The 16087-nt window shown below is 33.6% G+C and overlaps 3 protein-coding genes across 15 annotated transcripts in view; all 3 read left to right on the top strand.

Annotated features, from left to right (window-relative positions):
- The window catches only part of LOC105269443 (xin actin-binding repeat-containing protein 2), a 43690-nt gene extending 41725 nt beyond the window's left edge, over nt 1–1965 (top strand). For all 12 annotated transcript variants that reach the window (XM_011309674.1, XM_011309685.1, XM_011309675.1 and 9 more), the window contains 2 exons: nt 58–191; nt 503–1965. In XM_011309674.1, the coding sequence (XP_011307976.1) occupies nt 58–191; nt 503–707 (339 nt within the window). In that variant the 3' untranslated portion in view covers nt 708–1965. The remainder of the gene's footprint in view (nt 1–57; nt 192–502) is intronic.
- Nucleotides 1966–2590: 625 nt separating this feature from the next.
- LOC105269438 (copper homeostasis protein cutC homolog) lies at nt 2591–6949 on the top strand. Of its 2 annotated transcripts, XM_011309668.1 has the most exons (3): nt 2592–3317; nt 3374–4962; nt 5022–6949. In XM_011309668.1, the coding sequence occupies exon 2, from the start codon at nt 3401–3403 to the stop codon at nt 4121–4123; it is 723 nt and encodes a 240-aa protein (XP_011307970.1). In that variant the 5' UTR covers nt 2592–3317; nt 3374–3400; the 3' UTR covers nt 4124–4962; nt 5022–6949. The 2 variants fall into 2 exon arrangements, with proteins under 2 accessions (XP_011307969.1, XP_011307970.1); XM_011309667.1 differs by having other exon boundaries at nt 2591–4962.
- Nucleotides 6950–9154: 2205 nt separating this feature from the next.
- Nucleotides 9155–16087, top strand: part of LOC105269434 (allantoicase) — a gene marked incomplete in the record, with an annotated part of 8027 nt that continues 1094 nt past the window's right edge. Inside the window, 6 exon segments of the mRNA XM_011309661.1 lie at nt 9155–9371; nt 11752–11814; nt 14728–14944; nt 15008–15096; nt 15242–15610; nt 15984–16087. Of these exon segments, the coding sequence (XP_011307963.1) occupies nt 9318–9371; nt 11752–11814; nt 14728–14944; nt 15008–15096; nt 15242–15610; nt 15984–16087 (896 nt within the window).

Here is a 16087-nt window from a genome sequence, read left to right as displayed (position 1 = left end):
GTCAATTTGCGCCCACGTTTGATTACTATTGTTTCAAAATGTTTTCAATATAATCAGGAAATTCAAACTGCCTGTACTGATGTCTGTGAAAGCTGCGAGAAGAAGGTTTATCCATTGGAGAAGGTGGAGACGAATAACAAAATATTCCATAAACATTGCTTCCGATGTTTACAGTGTAACTGTGTTTTGAGGTAAATAAGTTGGATTGTTATCGACTAAAAAATTATCTAAAAATTCGAGAGTGCCACAGTTCTTATAATGTTTTGTTAAAACGTAAATTTATCTGTCCTATCAAAATATTTATCAAATATCCAATAACATGCCATAAATAGACAAGAAATCAATCATTTTCAAAATGAAAATTGAAGAATATCAAAGCATAAAACACGAGCTAATGAATTAATTGATGGATGATATTAATCTCATTTTTAATTTCTAATTTTCTCATTTTTCGCATGATTTCTGGCTGGAATAATAAAAAATTTTATAACTTTCTTTTTAGAATGGATACATTTACCCTGAACAATGGTAAACTCTACTGCATTCCCCACTTCAAGCAACTCTTCATAGCCCGTGGTAACTATGACGAGGGCTTCGGCGTTGACCCCCACAAGAACAAGTGGTCAACGACCACCAATTCATCAACAACTGCCCCAACCACCATCGTGGCTAACGGCGGGGCAACACCAGTGGCCAATCAGGTCTGATGTCGATATTAATTCGTGCTCTCTAATTTAAAAAATTGAGTCACAAATAATACAGACACTGCGATTTATGTTGGCCAGAGAGTTGGGCAAACAGAGGAGTCAAGATACAGAGTTAAAGCAAATATAGCATCAATCAAAATTGCTCAATTTGTTGATCAGATTCTATGCGTGAAGACACTAATTATTCAACGGAGAATATTATTTTCATTCACAATCATTGAATTCCTGATGAAAATTAAATGTTTAAATTTTTGTGTGGACTTGAAAGTGATTTTCCGGATCAATTTGGGATGTATTTAACAATCCATTTTGATTTGATCAAGTGAATGATTTATGTATGAAACCTTACAACTATTTAGAGAAAATTTATCAAATAGTTGGGAATTATTTTTTTCGGATGGGATTTCCTTGAGCGGAATACAATTTTTTTTTTAACTTAAACACGAAAATTTGGAAACGTTCAAAGAAACTAGTGAATATGATATTGCTATCTGAATTTTTCGTTTCACAAATACTATTAATATATCAATTATGGAAAAAAATACGCAGTGTGTTCCAAATTACGCAATCAAGTCTTCTATAGGTTATTTTGAATTTATTTATGATCTTTGAACGGTGAATCCGTGCAATTTGTATTATTAATTGTCTTTTGGCTGTGCTTACTTAGTACGGCCGATGCCTATATGACAAAAATTTCCGCAATACGTAATTGTTTTTTTAATTAAAAGAAAAATCAATCAACTTGCTACGAAATATTCATTGAGTGGATATTCTCGTCTAATTTAATGGAAAACATGCCATGAATTTGATGAAACTTTAAGTGATTAGTTGTCTTCTATTTGTTTGTTGTTTTCCGCAGATAAATTAAAATGATATAATCGTCATTGTTTTTCGTCCTGAAATTGTAAACAGCAACGATGTGAGACGACATATTTTAATGAACTTGGCCTCACTATGAGACTGCTCACTATAAAAAAAGTCTCCATGATTTCGATTACTGAATACCACATAATGAATTATTTAAGTCTTATTAAAGAGATTTTTTTTCAATCCCGTTAGGAGTAATTTTTTTCCTCGACTGATTCGGAGGGACAACTTATATGTATTATTCGTATTTTTAATTTCTTTGTTCATTTTTTATACGTTGTACTATATATTTTCATTTATGCTCGTTTTTATCCTTATTGCAAAGAAATTTCTAAGAGAAAAAAAGTGTGTTAGCCTCATCAATGTCAATACAATATTTAATTCTTTTAAACTTCTGTTATTCATTATTTCAAATTAAACCCTTCTCTCGCACCATGTTAGTACTCAATCATTTATGACATTCTATGTTTAACTAGTTTTTAATAAATAAAAGATGCCATGAAAAATTGGAAATGTACATTAAGCTGTTGTGTCTGAAAACCATTGAATATCATTTTGAGAGGGATCAGCTTTTTTAATTTATTGGTTAATCAGTGTACCGACTAGAATTGCACAAATAGTCTTTTAAGTCGGTAAATATGTGCTTTCCACAAATATAGACATTCCACCATTTATATCTCATTAATAGTTATGCATTTTATCGAAAGACAAATCGTCTTTTCAGGTAAAGTTTCTGATCTGACGACAATTTGTATTGTCGCTTCATTTACATTGGTATGTAATTGCTTATTTCAAAAATTGCAATACCATCGGTTATCTCAAGCAATTTTTTTTTATAAATACATATACCGTTTTCTAACAATAAAGCTTTCTTCCACTCGTTTGATAGAATGCGTAGATATAAATAAATTCAGATATGAATGTTTAAAAATGTTGGTGATTTGTAATCAACACAAGTCTTATCGGTCATTATCAACTTTATCAACTTTTGCAAAATTTTCCTGACTTATAATTTGCGACGTAGGCTAATAGGCTTTACTTTTGGATTTATTACATTCAAGTCACCTCATGTACCAGACTTCCTCCCTTCCTCCCTTCCTCCCTTCTACAGGTAGGAATTTAGAAATTTATAATGAGATCAATTTCTTTAGATTCTACACACTGGAAATGATTGAATCGAAATCATACCAGCGCTCGGCGTTACCCAGAGCTTCCGGGGGGACGGGGATGGTAGGTATGAACCCCCCAAAGATTATGTATGATCTGGTCTCTACATTCACTTCATTGGGACCGAGTTTGTATCCGACCAGATCTTCCTTTGTTTCAATGTTGGTTGGTAAGGTACCAGCCAAGGTATCAAATAAATTTTATCAAAGATTCCTATCGTTAACTTTATCGCCATACTATTTACAGAATACTTTATTAAAAATTTTTTTACTAAAAATATATATCAATCAAGGAAGAAAAAATTTCAATTATAGATTTATTGGACATTAAATTTATGTAAATATTATGGTCGTTTATTTACAATCAAGATTTCCAGAAATTATACTTGAAGAATCGATTCTCGGGCAAGAAGAATCGATAGATTTTCTCGAGACCTCAACAGTAACTGTCTCGTTTCGGGTTTCCAGTTGATAAGTTGATACTTGGAGCTTGCAGGTCTTGGAGCAACTAACTGGGCATTAGACATTCCTCCAAACCGTTGAATCACACCAATCATTATTATCTCAATTTACACAAGTAAGTTTCATTTTCGATAAAAATACGAGTTGTCTAAATCGTCTTGATCTTTTCAGAGAAAACAGAGAAAATCCTGAGAGGCGATGGAAATTTGCGTAGACTCATTGCAATCTGCTCATAACGCCGTCAAAGGTGGCGCCACACGATTGGAGGTCTGTTCATCTCTTTCCGACGGCGGGCTGACTCCCACCTCAGGATTGGTTCACACTATTAAATCGCAGTATTCAAAAATTTCCCTCTACTGCATGATTCGGATAAAACCCGGTAACTTTGTCTATACAAGAGAAGAAATGGATGCCATGCTCTTTGACGTGAAAATATTGTCTCAGAATGGTGCAGATGGTTTTGTTTTTGGAGCTTTAACTGAAAACTATGAAATTCATAACGATTTTTGCAGAGAAATTATTTCAACAGCTGCACCAAAGAGAATTACATTCCACCGAGCCTTTGATGAGGTTCTCTCGCCCTTCGTAGCGTTGGAAGAGCTCATAACTCTAGGTTTCGAACGTATTTTGACTTCGGGACAGAAAAATACTGCGATAGATGGATTGGACTTAATTCAAAAGCTCGTACAAGTGGCGGGAAATCGGATTGTCGTGATGCCGGGGAGTGGGATCAACTCAACCAACATACTTGAAATTCAAAAAATATCAGGAGCTAAGGAGTTTCATGCATCCGCAAAAATGAGAATTACTGAAAAATGCGCGGAAAATAAAGTCAAAATGTCGGAGAGAGAGAGTTTTCTCTTCGTGGCATCTGAAGATTTAGTTAAACAGCTGGTTGTGGCCATCAGAACTGCACGATAGGTTCCTCATTTTAATAACCCTGGATGTTCATCGTCTTGAAAATTCATGTTGCTTTTTATTATTGATGGGCGATAATTTATAACTGATTCGTCCGATTGCCGAATTCCTCGCCCTCATAATAACTTGAGAGAAAAAATTGTCAAGAATCTTGTCGAAAACTCAAAATATCTCACAAAATGCCATTTCACGAAGAAATATGGAAGTAACATGAACTGTTAAACTGACTTGGTGTTATTTTTACTGTCATTAAACGACAATTACGTAATAGATCAGAATAGAGGTTCATTCCGTAATGTTTAACGAATCGACACTTCGCCTCAGGTCTGTGAAACTGTCACGCGAACTTTCGTTCATTTTTTTCCTCCATGAATGAATTACACTTTAGGGGTACCACATTTTAGGGGTACACTCGAAAGCTTACTACTGACGAAGTCAATAGAAATACATCATTAAAACTTGAAATAACTGACGTAAGTAATATGCATTCTACCTGTCTTTCGAGTTAGAATATCATTTGCGCGCTGTACACGAACGAAGAGCCATCTCCGTTGAAGTAATTAACTCCTCAGTACATATACTCGTTGACTAAAGTTCGGAAAAAAACCACCACTTGCATTATACGTATTGTTTTTTATAACTCTAGTCAACGAATGTACCATTGAACAATTGATGGCTGTGTGTTACGCATCGGAGCTTGGCAGTTTACAGAGAGGAAAATATAATAATAGTAACAATAGGAACTCTTGATTATACGATCCAATCGTCGCTATTGCAGATAAGAAATTTCCGGGTAGTGATTCCCACAGTTGATTGATTATCGCTACATCTGGATCAAACTGGTAAGTTTTCAAATCGATAAAACCCGTTGAAAATCCTGGAATGTTAATTTTTCCCCCAGAAGTGCAGAACACAATGGAAATAGCAATTTATTCGCTAAAATCGGCACGCAATGCAATAAATGGTGGGGCCACAAGGTTGGAAATTTGTGCGTCTCCATCCGAAGGCGGACTAACTCCTGCTCCAGGATTGGTCCACATAATAAAATCGCAATATTCAAAAATTCCTTTGTACTGCATGATCCGTGCCAAACCTGGTAGCTTTGTCTATACGAGAGAAGAAATGGACGTGATGATTTATGACCTCAAAATTCTGAGTGAAAGTGGTGCCGACGGATTCGTCTTCGGAGCGTTGACGGAAAATTTCGAAATACAGAAAGAATTTTGTAGAGAAATAGTTTCTGCAGCTGCACCCAGAGGTGTGACGTTTCATAGAGCTTTTGATCAAGTTGATAATCCACTTACGGCCCTAGAAGATATAATAAATTTAGGATTTGAAAGACTTCTAACTTCAGCACAGAAGAACACTGCGATAGAGGGTGTAAAGCTTCTCAAAACACTCGTGGAAAAAGCTGGAGATCGGATTATTATCATGCCGGGGGGTGGTGTAACCCGAGAAAATATTTCTGAAATTATGGAAATATCCGGAGCACATGAATTCCATTCATCTGCAAAACAACGCATAAAGGTGGAAGGAGTGTTGAACAAAATAGAGCTCTCTGAGGACGAACAGTTTATCACTGAAGTGAATGAGGATTTTGTTAAACAGATGATTGAGATTATGAATTTTTTTTCGAAACCTCAGAAATGATTATTTTTATAGTTTAATCAATGGACGCCAATTCCAGAGATGATATCGTGTCTCTAAAAGCAAAAAAAGCCATCTCTAGAGCGTCATACATTTTTATTTCTTAGAGGGTAAAAAAGAATTTCATCTATAACGCAAAGCAGTTACATTCATAATTCCGTATTCTTCGATTATCTTGATGTATCACTTTTTCTTTTATACAAGTATATTTACGACTCTTTCCCAGAGTGAATCTCTAAAAAATGACGAACTGAGTGATTGAAAGAGAAACAATCCTTTGCCTTTTACAATTAGAGTAATTGGGCAAATGTATCACTTGAAACCGAAAGGTGAACAAGTTTCAGTCAAAAAAAAATTGTCAATATGCCTACAACAATATTATACTGAATATTTTCTCAAATAAATAGTGTGTAAACATTTAAAGACTTTAGGAATTTAGGCATTGTATATAGATATACAGCATATTTGTTGTGCATCCTTTGTTTATCAAGTTGTATAGAAACCCACGTGCGCAATCCCAGCTGCCTGTTATCATTTCCGTAGCCCTGTATTTATAAGTAATATGAATTAGATTTTCAGTTATCAGTAAAATATTCTACACCCGATTCTCTATCGGTCTTCATTATGGTAGGTCGTATTTTGGGATCTAATATGAAGAAATCCAACCTTGAAATTTTAAAAATCACAGAATTTCCGATTTGTTTAATGATTGTTTGCCATACCGAAAGGTTAACCAAATATTCTTATGAGATGTTAATTATTATAAATATTGTAATACTTGTCTTATTTGTAAGTATTTGTAGGTCTTTCTCAAATCGGAAAAGTACACAAGTTGGAGAGGAAACTAATTGGATATTCAGGGAGTTGTTCTCGAGCAACAAATGACAATTATATAATTATTGTTACAGGTAATATGATTGTAACGCCTCAATGTAACTAGTTCTTCATTAAGAGAAAAATCTTTTCTATCCAAAAATTTTTATTAACCAAATCATCAGTTAAGGGACCAAATAAATGATAAAAGTCACTCAATTATTTAGATCGAAGGAGTAATGAAAATTTGTTGTGGGGAAATTAAAAAATGAATTAAGCACCTAATAGGTACTTAAGACTCAAATAAATGCCAACTCCAATCTACATTCAAGAAAAATAAAAATTATTTTGAAGTGAAGTGGTTAAAAATGATTAAATTAATTAACTAAGGCAAATTGCATCCTGGGATTAATTTCCTTCAAAGCACTTGGTATAAATCTCTTTTATACAGGAATATATTGAATAGAATACGTTCGTTTAACGTTTTACAAGCCATATCAGGGCAATAAGTGGAAACTCGAAGATTCCCCGCCTCTAACTTCCGTACTTATATTATAAATTGAAGGAAAACGGAAACTTTTGGGGGGAATCAATCCAAAGGTTAAAGTCCTCCTGAAGTACTTTTCTTAAGAGGAAAGGGGGTCATTGATAATGACTTGACCATGCAGTAGCTAGACGACGAATGGAAATTTTATTGAAAATATATGATTATCTATAAAGTACTGAAGGATTGCCAATAATTCATCACATTATAGGGCAAGAAGGTAAAACTATTTCATAAATGTGATCATATGGAAAGATTTCATTTCATCTGTTTATTTTTTTGGGTATTGGGTCAACCATAACTTTAATGGATTAAGCGTGTGCTAACTCCACGATTAAGAAGAAGAGAGTTAATTTGATGAGATGAATTGTTTTAATAGAATAAAAATCTAGTTCAAAATGGTTTGTGTGAAGGTTTTGTGCGATCCACGAGGAAAGATCATTTATCAGATTGCCTAATTAACGGATTTTTATTTATCCAGTGGTTTACAAATAAAACTAGACTCAGGGTATTTTTTTTTATTTTTACTCAATAGAAAGAATGTGCAGTGAGCACACGTGTATAAGATTTGGGCATTTTGTTATGAGGACGTCTTTGGGACCAACGCGTTCTGCTCTAGCGCGGGTTTGAGCCTCGACTATGAGAAAATTTTTCATCGTCGGAAAACGAACTGATGGACTGTGGACTTAGTTATAAGTTAACTAGAAGGAAACTTATGCAGGTGATTAGGCTGGAGTACCACGTACAACCTGGAACGGGTTGGTAAAAGACCGACTAAGCTCGTACTACCCAATTTATCTATTTCACTAGATATATCAACAACTTAGCAGTTATCAGACTATCGGAACTTCTAGAATGCCTGGTGTTGAATTATTTCTTTACCCTCACGAACGTTTCTCCCTTTTTATTTATGTACATTTAGATAACGCAAAAGTAAAACTGAGATATTCAATGCAGGAATAGTTTTCCAATCTGTTCGACAATAAAAATTATAAAGCATTGTGAAAATTTTTAGTCGACTCATGGAAAATTCAAAAAGATTTGAATTGAATAATTATCAGAATAAATCTTACAATCTAAAATGGCTTCAAATAGATTATTTAAATGATTATTTAATATGAAATACTAGATTTTGTTGCATTATCAAAAGGAATTATCACTATCTTAAACCATGCCGATCGTATAAAACCGTAAAACATGCTAATCGTATTGTCAATCAAGATTGACTATATTATGAATTCAGAAACAAAAAAATATTATTAAAAAATTGTAAAATTAAAAAAAGCAAAACATGTGCTCCTAGAAAAAATTATTGAATCTAGTATTGTTTATAATCCATATCCGTATACTGAAATCATGTATAAATTATAATATACTCGATTCAAGTTACTTTTTTATTCAATATTTTTTAAATTGATTTGGGTAAGCGGTCAGTGCTCGAAGGAAAAGGTTTGATATAGTAATGATATGTTGATGAGATTGTCATATCTTGATCAATAAAGCTACAACTAATATAACAAATATATTTTCAATGAAATATATTAATTAACAACGTCACAGCTACTATTTTGGGAATACAATTCGATGCAACGAATTTACCTTGCTTAATTTATTTGAACCAGTTGTTTACTGAGATGTTTAAAAAAAAATGGGGCCTGACGAATAATTCTGGCATCATACCAAATAACTCATGTTAAAGTTCAAGTTAATATCTTTTCAGTATGCGAAAAGCTATACGTCCTCGAAAAAAAAATGAAATTAAAAAAATGGAACACAAAGATAGTTTGTTTTTAATGATAGTAAACAGACGATTGTACATAAATATTCCGGAATTGAGATAAGACATAACATGGCACGCGCAATTTGAATGCTATTTTTTCACAAACGGTTGATAATCCATGGAAAATCATTACAGCTTACGTTAACTAGAAGAAGATAAAGAATTTTTGGAGCGATAACATTGTGTCAAGTCTGAGGCTCTCCAAGTAGTGGGGGACAATGAATAATAATAAATACTGAAGAACGCGTGCCGAGGAACGATTATCGGAAGAGACTGATTAGTGGCCACAATTGGTGTAGGTTTTTTTCCAGAATTTGTACTCTGTTCGGACGATAACGAGGTAAAACCGGAGTCTGTTCGTGGGGCTGGTATCATCGTGTTAAGTTTGTCAGTTATCGAGGCTCGTGGCTACCATGAATATCACCGAGTTGGACTTCTTGGAGCTCGACGAGGTTGCTTCTGAAAAGGTCTATTTTTTTGATAGTTTATAAGTGAAAGTCCGCATGAAAAGGGCACTTCGTCAAATTTACTTTCCGAGATAATCGCAGATTCCCAATTTCTCAAAGCACCAGAATCTTCACCTTCCTGGCTTAGCGTAAGGAAATATTTGAGGTTTTCCACGTCGAATTAGCAAGGCTTAACTTCCAAGGCTTAATTTTCAACAAAATTGTGTAATTTTTTTAATCGAAAAAGGGAAAATTAATGCATCTGCTTGTGAGAAATCCTGGAATATCATCATTTTATATTTTTTCAAAACTTTTACTGAATTCTCTGTTTTTATAAATTATAAATCTGAGTATAAAATATACAATGTGATCCCTTTTTTGTTTCGGACGGGAGGTTTTTTCTTGGGCCTTTTTCAGTTTCTTTTTTTTTTTTGTGTTAGGGTAATTAAATGCCACCTAAAAAGTCCGAATTTGCGGTTTGTAGATGGTATGTATGTTTGTATGTATGCATGCGTGTGTGTTTTTTTGGTTTTTTTTCTCTCTCTCCTTTTCTTCATCAGGGATTGATGGAATACCATGATTTTCCAGAATGAATATAAACTTTTCAACGCTCTATTTATTAACACTGATTAGTTTTGAAATTTCCATGACAATTGAGAAGAATTTGTTATTGTTCACTGAATGTTTTTTTCGTTTTTGTTTAAATTTCTTCACGAGGAATCAATAGGATCTCATGAATTTGTCTGTGGGCCTAGACTTCCATGTGCTCCATCCATTAAGACCACTTGGAATTGAAATCGGCAGAAAGATTCGGAAATATTAACATTTTTACGAAAATTGATTTTCAAAGATAACTGAAGTAATTATTATCAGAGAGGCATGAATATTCGCTCAAAAGATTGATATTAATACTCTTGATCGGACGAGAATGTGGAGAGAATCGCACCATTTGTTGTTAAGTTATAGCACATTGTACATGAGATTTTTTTCTTCATCTTCTTGGAAATCAACGTAAAATATTTTGAGCAATATCAATGAAATGACCAATGAATGTTCAATTTTTTGTTCAAGTTAAAAGATGATGAAACTACCCTTATTATTTTCCTATTTTTAGAAAACCATTCGGGCGCTTGTTGCTAATTTCATAGCAACAACATCTATACGCAGTTCCTTATAATGGTCTTCACCACTTATTATGTGTACGTTTACATCAATAAAATAGGTATCAATAAAATAGGTATTTCTGGGATATTTACATTATTATTCGTATCTGTTCCTTTAAGGAGAATACTCAATGATAATGGAATTTTTGAATTAATTGAAATGCATAAATCTCTAGTAGTAATATAGAAGTTATTGATCAATAACTAGTCGATTAAGCGACATAATAAATGAACGGACTATCAATATATTGAAAACAATTTCACATGAGTCGTGATTTTTTTTCATCAAAGTAGGTATATTGGGCAATTGTGTAGTAGATTGTGGGATAATTTCATAAACTGGATAAGTGGATACGATAAAAAAGTAGAATTCAATGAGTAACAATGTTCCGATCAAAATCATCGCTCTTTCCTAGTAAATTTCCTGATGGATGATTCTCTGAACTGAATAAATCCAGACAGAGTGTAGTAACAAACAGCCAAAAGGGTATTTAAATTCTTATCAAAACAAACAATCCAACATTTTCAGATACAATCAAAATTTATTGCGGTTCAGATAAAAATTAGCCTCCCATCTTATTAGCACTTGCACCGTCTGAATGTAAACTTCACGCTACTGAAAAAATAATAGAGCATTAATACCAACACGGAAAATACGACAAAATGTTATGAATATAAATGACTGTCTTGAAATAATCACATCAATTTTGTGCCCTGTTCAATACTAAATAACGCAAATTAACATACGTTACTATAAACGTTAACGATAAACACATAAAATTTCGACATAAGACCTTGCTCTGGGTTATTGTCGTTGTTAATTCTCTTAACGATTACACATTACCAAGAACAGAAAGACGACTGTTTACGTGATTTCACTGAAAGAGAAAAGGGGAGAGAGATTCGCGTCTCTGGAGATTGTTATTTATTATTGCTATGTTCACACTCTGTGGTAACAAACCAAAGAAATACTGCAAACGTAATAATCCAATCTTCGTCTTATCGATTTGCATTTTATTGAACAATACAGATAACTCATCGATTGTTTGTTCATTATTTTCTTTTTTTTTCTTTCGAATGAGAGTATTGGAGAGTAAGGATGTCTAATTGACAGAATTATTATTAAAATCTATCTAATTGTGACTTTGATTATTTGTTTCATCATAATCTCTTATTAATTAAAATATTTTATGTAAAAAAAACGAATTTCCGTAATAATAATATCATCTTTTTTTCAGAGTGGGGGAAAAATCCTTTTCGCTACCGATGATTGGTTTGCGGCGGCTGAAAATCTTCTGAAGGTAAAATTTCAGCTTTCATTCTTTTTCTTCCGAATGGAAGCCTTGTATTTGACTGATTTTTCGATTCTCTAATTTCAATTGCAAGTTATCTATAATATTATGAAACGCGAACAAACGATGTCTTTAGATCACGTCTGTGTGTATATTCTGAAAAATTCGAAATTTTGAAGATTAATTTTAAGAAAATTTTACATAGATATGGTAAAATTTGTCGCTAAAAATCTAAATTCTCCAATTATAATAACTATCATCAACCTTTATACTTTGATGCATCGTTTCAGCTCGATCGGACGAGTAGTTCCTGAAATATAGCAACTTATGTAAATTTCGTCTTTTCTCATTATCTCAGAAACTATTGCAAGGATTTCAATTTCCTTTCAAAGCACTCGTTTCAGTGGATTCGATCTATATCAATCGAAATCTCTACGTTTGTTCCGATAAACTTTCGTGACATCGCCATTTTGAGGTTTTATCATCAAAATCGTTGTGAACACGATAAATTAACAAAAAATAGGAATTGCGAGTTGAAATATTGTACACTCGTAGCTCTCATCCTATGTTCTATGTTCCTATGTAAAAGGGAGATGAACATTTATCCTATGTAAAAGGGAGATGAATTATATCGAATCGAATCGAAACTCTCGAGAGTTGAAGGATAAAAACTGTTACATTCCTTGATTCCTTCCTGTTGATTCATTGGTCAAGACCGTCACGACTTATACTCATTTCCACTCATATGTACTGTATTACGTTTTTTTTCATTGAGGTCCATGCACTGTCATGTGTACAACATTTCTCCGGGAGTATATATATAGCGACATCTATCTGAATTTACTTTAAGATTTTTCAAAATCTGTAATACCTCAAAAGTTCTGAGTCTGACTGACTTATCAGTAATAGTAACCAGGAAATTCCTTATGAATTTGTTATGGTTTAAACATTCTAAGGTGTTTCTATGAAATTTTAAGAATAATTTTTTAATAATTTTTTTATAATCTTACTGATTAATAATCTTTGAGAGGAGACACATTGTCTCGTAACATAAAAAGTTCGTATTTTGGAGATACGCAATCGGCCCAGCGGTTCCAGAGATATTACACCTTTTGCGTAAATGTATTTTCTTGAATATCTGATAAAGTACTCAATGGAGTGCAATTTGTTCTTTCAAAATACTCGCCCTAGTTAACACCATATCGAGAAATCAAAATATGTACATTCGTTAATACAAAAAACGCTAGATATTGCTATTTTTCGGCTTTCTGCTACCGAATAGAAGTACTGGAATTTTTCGATTTCTCCATTCCTTAATTCTGCCTGGAAATGATGTGGAAGGATTTGAAACATAAAAATACGCATGGTTAATTGATGGTCAACTTTTAGAAAATGGGGATAATAAAAGGATAAATTGATTAGAATAATCTAAAATTTTGTCAGTGCATAGGTCCTAATATGGACTTGTTTTTTTAAAGAAACATTGGTGATTATTTCTGACAAGTTTGTTGAAAATATCTCGGAAATTATGCAACCAATTCCCTCCTTTTTTTGTTTTGAAATGCTCTCCTCATTGTGCTCTATATAGATCAGTCAGAATAGATGTATGTGCTCCTACAACGTTTTCGAGATATTTTCATTTTTATGTTTCTCTGTATAGGCTCTCTGATTTTTTGAAAATTAACCTATCAACTTGAAATTCGGGAGAAAATTGCCTCTTATGGCCACAATGTTTTCTATGAAAAATGGGCTGGATCGAATGATTCGTTCAGGAAATATTGCGATTTTTCTTTATTTTGGAAAAAATTGTTGTCGGAATGGCTATGGATCCATTCGGGAGCTTACATCAAATTGTATTGGTAGAAATGAAAAATTAGAAAAAAAACTAATGCATAAAATAAAACTTAATAACAATAATATTATTACTATATAAAGTCGATTTAATGGATATTGGAAAAGCATTTTATTAAGTAGCAAGAAAACGACAACAAATAAAAAGAGTTTTCGTTATGAAGACGGTTTTATTAATCAATTTTATTTCCATTGAAAGAACTTGTGCTCCAACCGGAAAATTTTTCACATTGTCAATTTATTACATCGCCTAAGTTCAGCAAAAGATTCGTTCAGGTACCTTTTCGGATTCATTTCACTTTTCGGCAAAAAGGTTCTATAACCCCTTTCCCAGTTGAGGATGATGAATCTTCAAGTTTCAGAAGATTTTTAAACGTCTGAGCTCATCTTTCAGCAACTTTTTCTCAATTTTATTGAAACAAAGGCTATTACTATTTACAAATGTGGCAATAACATCGTATTGGTACTTCCTGGCGGGATTGTGAATATTTTAAATGGTCGATTGCCGCGGAAAGTGTTGATACGGCTTTATTGCAGAAACTCAAAATTATTTTAAAAAATGGCGTTTTTGAAAAAACGGCGTGCTATTGTCTCCAAAAATTGGTCTCAGATAACTCAAAATCGTCTGAAATATAGATATCGTATCCCATTGGGAAATGTTTATACGACCTTTTTACTCGAATTAAGTGACATTATTAATTGCAGAAAGATACTCCGACACTCTGACGATATATAGCACGTGAGTTCAAATCCGGGTGCTTAATTCCGAACTTTTGAAGTTATGAATTATTATTATTTTAGTTATTTTTCGCGTCTAGAAGTTCGAAGCATCCTACTATGCATTCAATTTTAGTACTTTCCGATACACGGGATTATATCACAGACCTTTGGCTTGCGCTATACACCTTCCACAAGCCCAAAAACACTTTCCCGCGAATATCGAACTGTATTTTTTTATCACAATGCGTGGGAAGTAAGGGCTTACACAAGCGAACAATATCACTTTACACACAGTGTGTTGAAAATATCTTAAAGAGATTTATAATTGTACTGAATTTTGCTCTCTTCAAGGATGGGGAACCGGAATGGAAAGAAGATGTATTCACGGAATTTGGGAAATGGATGGATGGATGGGAAACACGAAGAAAACGATGTGCAGGCCATGATTGGGCAATCATTGGTCTGAATCAACCTTCAATCATCCGCGGATTTTGCGCAGACACTGCGTATTTCACCGGAAATTATGCACCGAGAATTTCTATTCAAGCTGCACGACTTAATGAAAATGGCAAGTTTCTGATATTTATTGTTTATAAGTTATCAAAACTCTCTTTTTCTGTTGCTAATATAGACATTAAACTATTCCCAAAACGATGCAGAAAAGTTGGAAGTGCTGCCACAGCCCAAGAATTCAAAGAAGTCTCACGGTTAAAGACAGAGGTAATTGTTATTTTATTTCCCAGTTACCAAAATTTCTAGTAATCTGCGTAATATTTTGAATTGTTAAAAATTTCCATTGCATGACCATTACATTTTTTAGTATTTAGTAGTGCAAATTATGAAAAAAATAACGAAATTCCCCCAGAACTGGGAGACAATCGTTCCAATGACGGAGCTAGGTTCCGGGTACCCAGAAACACGTCACAATTACATTACATCGACTTCAACTTCAACCTGGACCCATTTGCGACTGAATCTTTTCCCCGATGGTGGAATAGCTAGATTGCGAGTCTATGGTACTATTTGCTGTAATCCGCTTAATCCAGATGCCCTAACAGATCTTGTTGCCCAAGAAAATGGTGGTACCTGCATAGACTACAGTAACGCTCATTATGGTCATCCTAAGAATATAATTAGATGTGGAAAAGGTGTCAACATGGCTGATGGCTGGGAAACTGCAAGGAGACTCGACAGACCTCCAATCATCGAGGTCGATAATTCTGGAATTCTTCAGGTGCAATTTCACGGTTCCTTGATTAGAGTTTCTCATACTTTCATTACTTCGTTAATCATGTGAAAATGTCGAAAAACCTATTTTATGAATGAAAGTACTCGACAAAATGGTGGAAACTATGGACTATTTATCTCGGGCAATTTTATTCTGAATAATTTATCACAAATAAACAGTTTTACTAAATATACACATTTCACTCAATAACTATATTCGATTTTGAAAACGCGATGTGATTTAGGAAATTATACACATCGACTTTATTCTACACAAAAAAGAAACTAGAACCACCGAGCCAAATCATTAAAAAAGTTATACAATCCAGAATTATTAAATTCAATTAATATACAACAAACAATTCATGACCATAACCCAGGTTCCTGGCAATGAGTGGGCTGTCTTCAAGCTTGCCCATGTTGGCCTTATAGATTCAATCATTATCGATACTACACACTTCAAAGGAAATTTCCCAGACAATGC

The sequence above is a fragment of the Fopius arisanus genome, unplaced genomic scaffold (genome assembly GCF_000806365.1).
Source record: "Fopius arisanus strain USDA-PBARC FA_bdor unplaced genomic scaffold, ASM80636v1 scaffold00069, whole genome shotgun sequence".
Lineage (NCBI taxonomy): Eukaryota > Metazoa > Arthropoda > Insecta > Hymenoptera > Braconidae > Fopius > Fopius arisanus.
Note: the sequence above shows the minus strand (reverse complement) of the source record. Positions and strands in the feature narration are given on the sequence as shown.

What these genes read in the sequence shown, in the direction of transcription:
- LOC105269438 (XM_011309667.1), top strand. Translation starts at nt 3,401, where the DNA reads ATGGAAATTTGCGTAGACTCATTGCAATCTGCTCATAACGCCGTCAAA.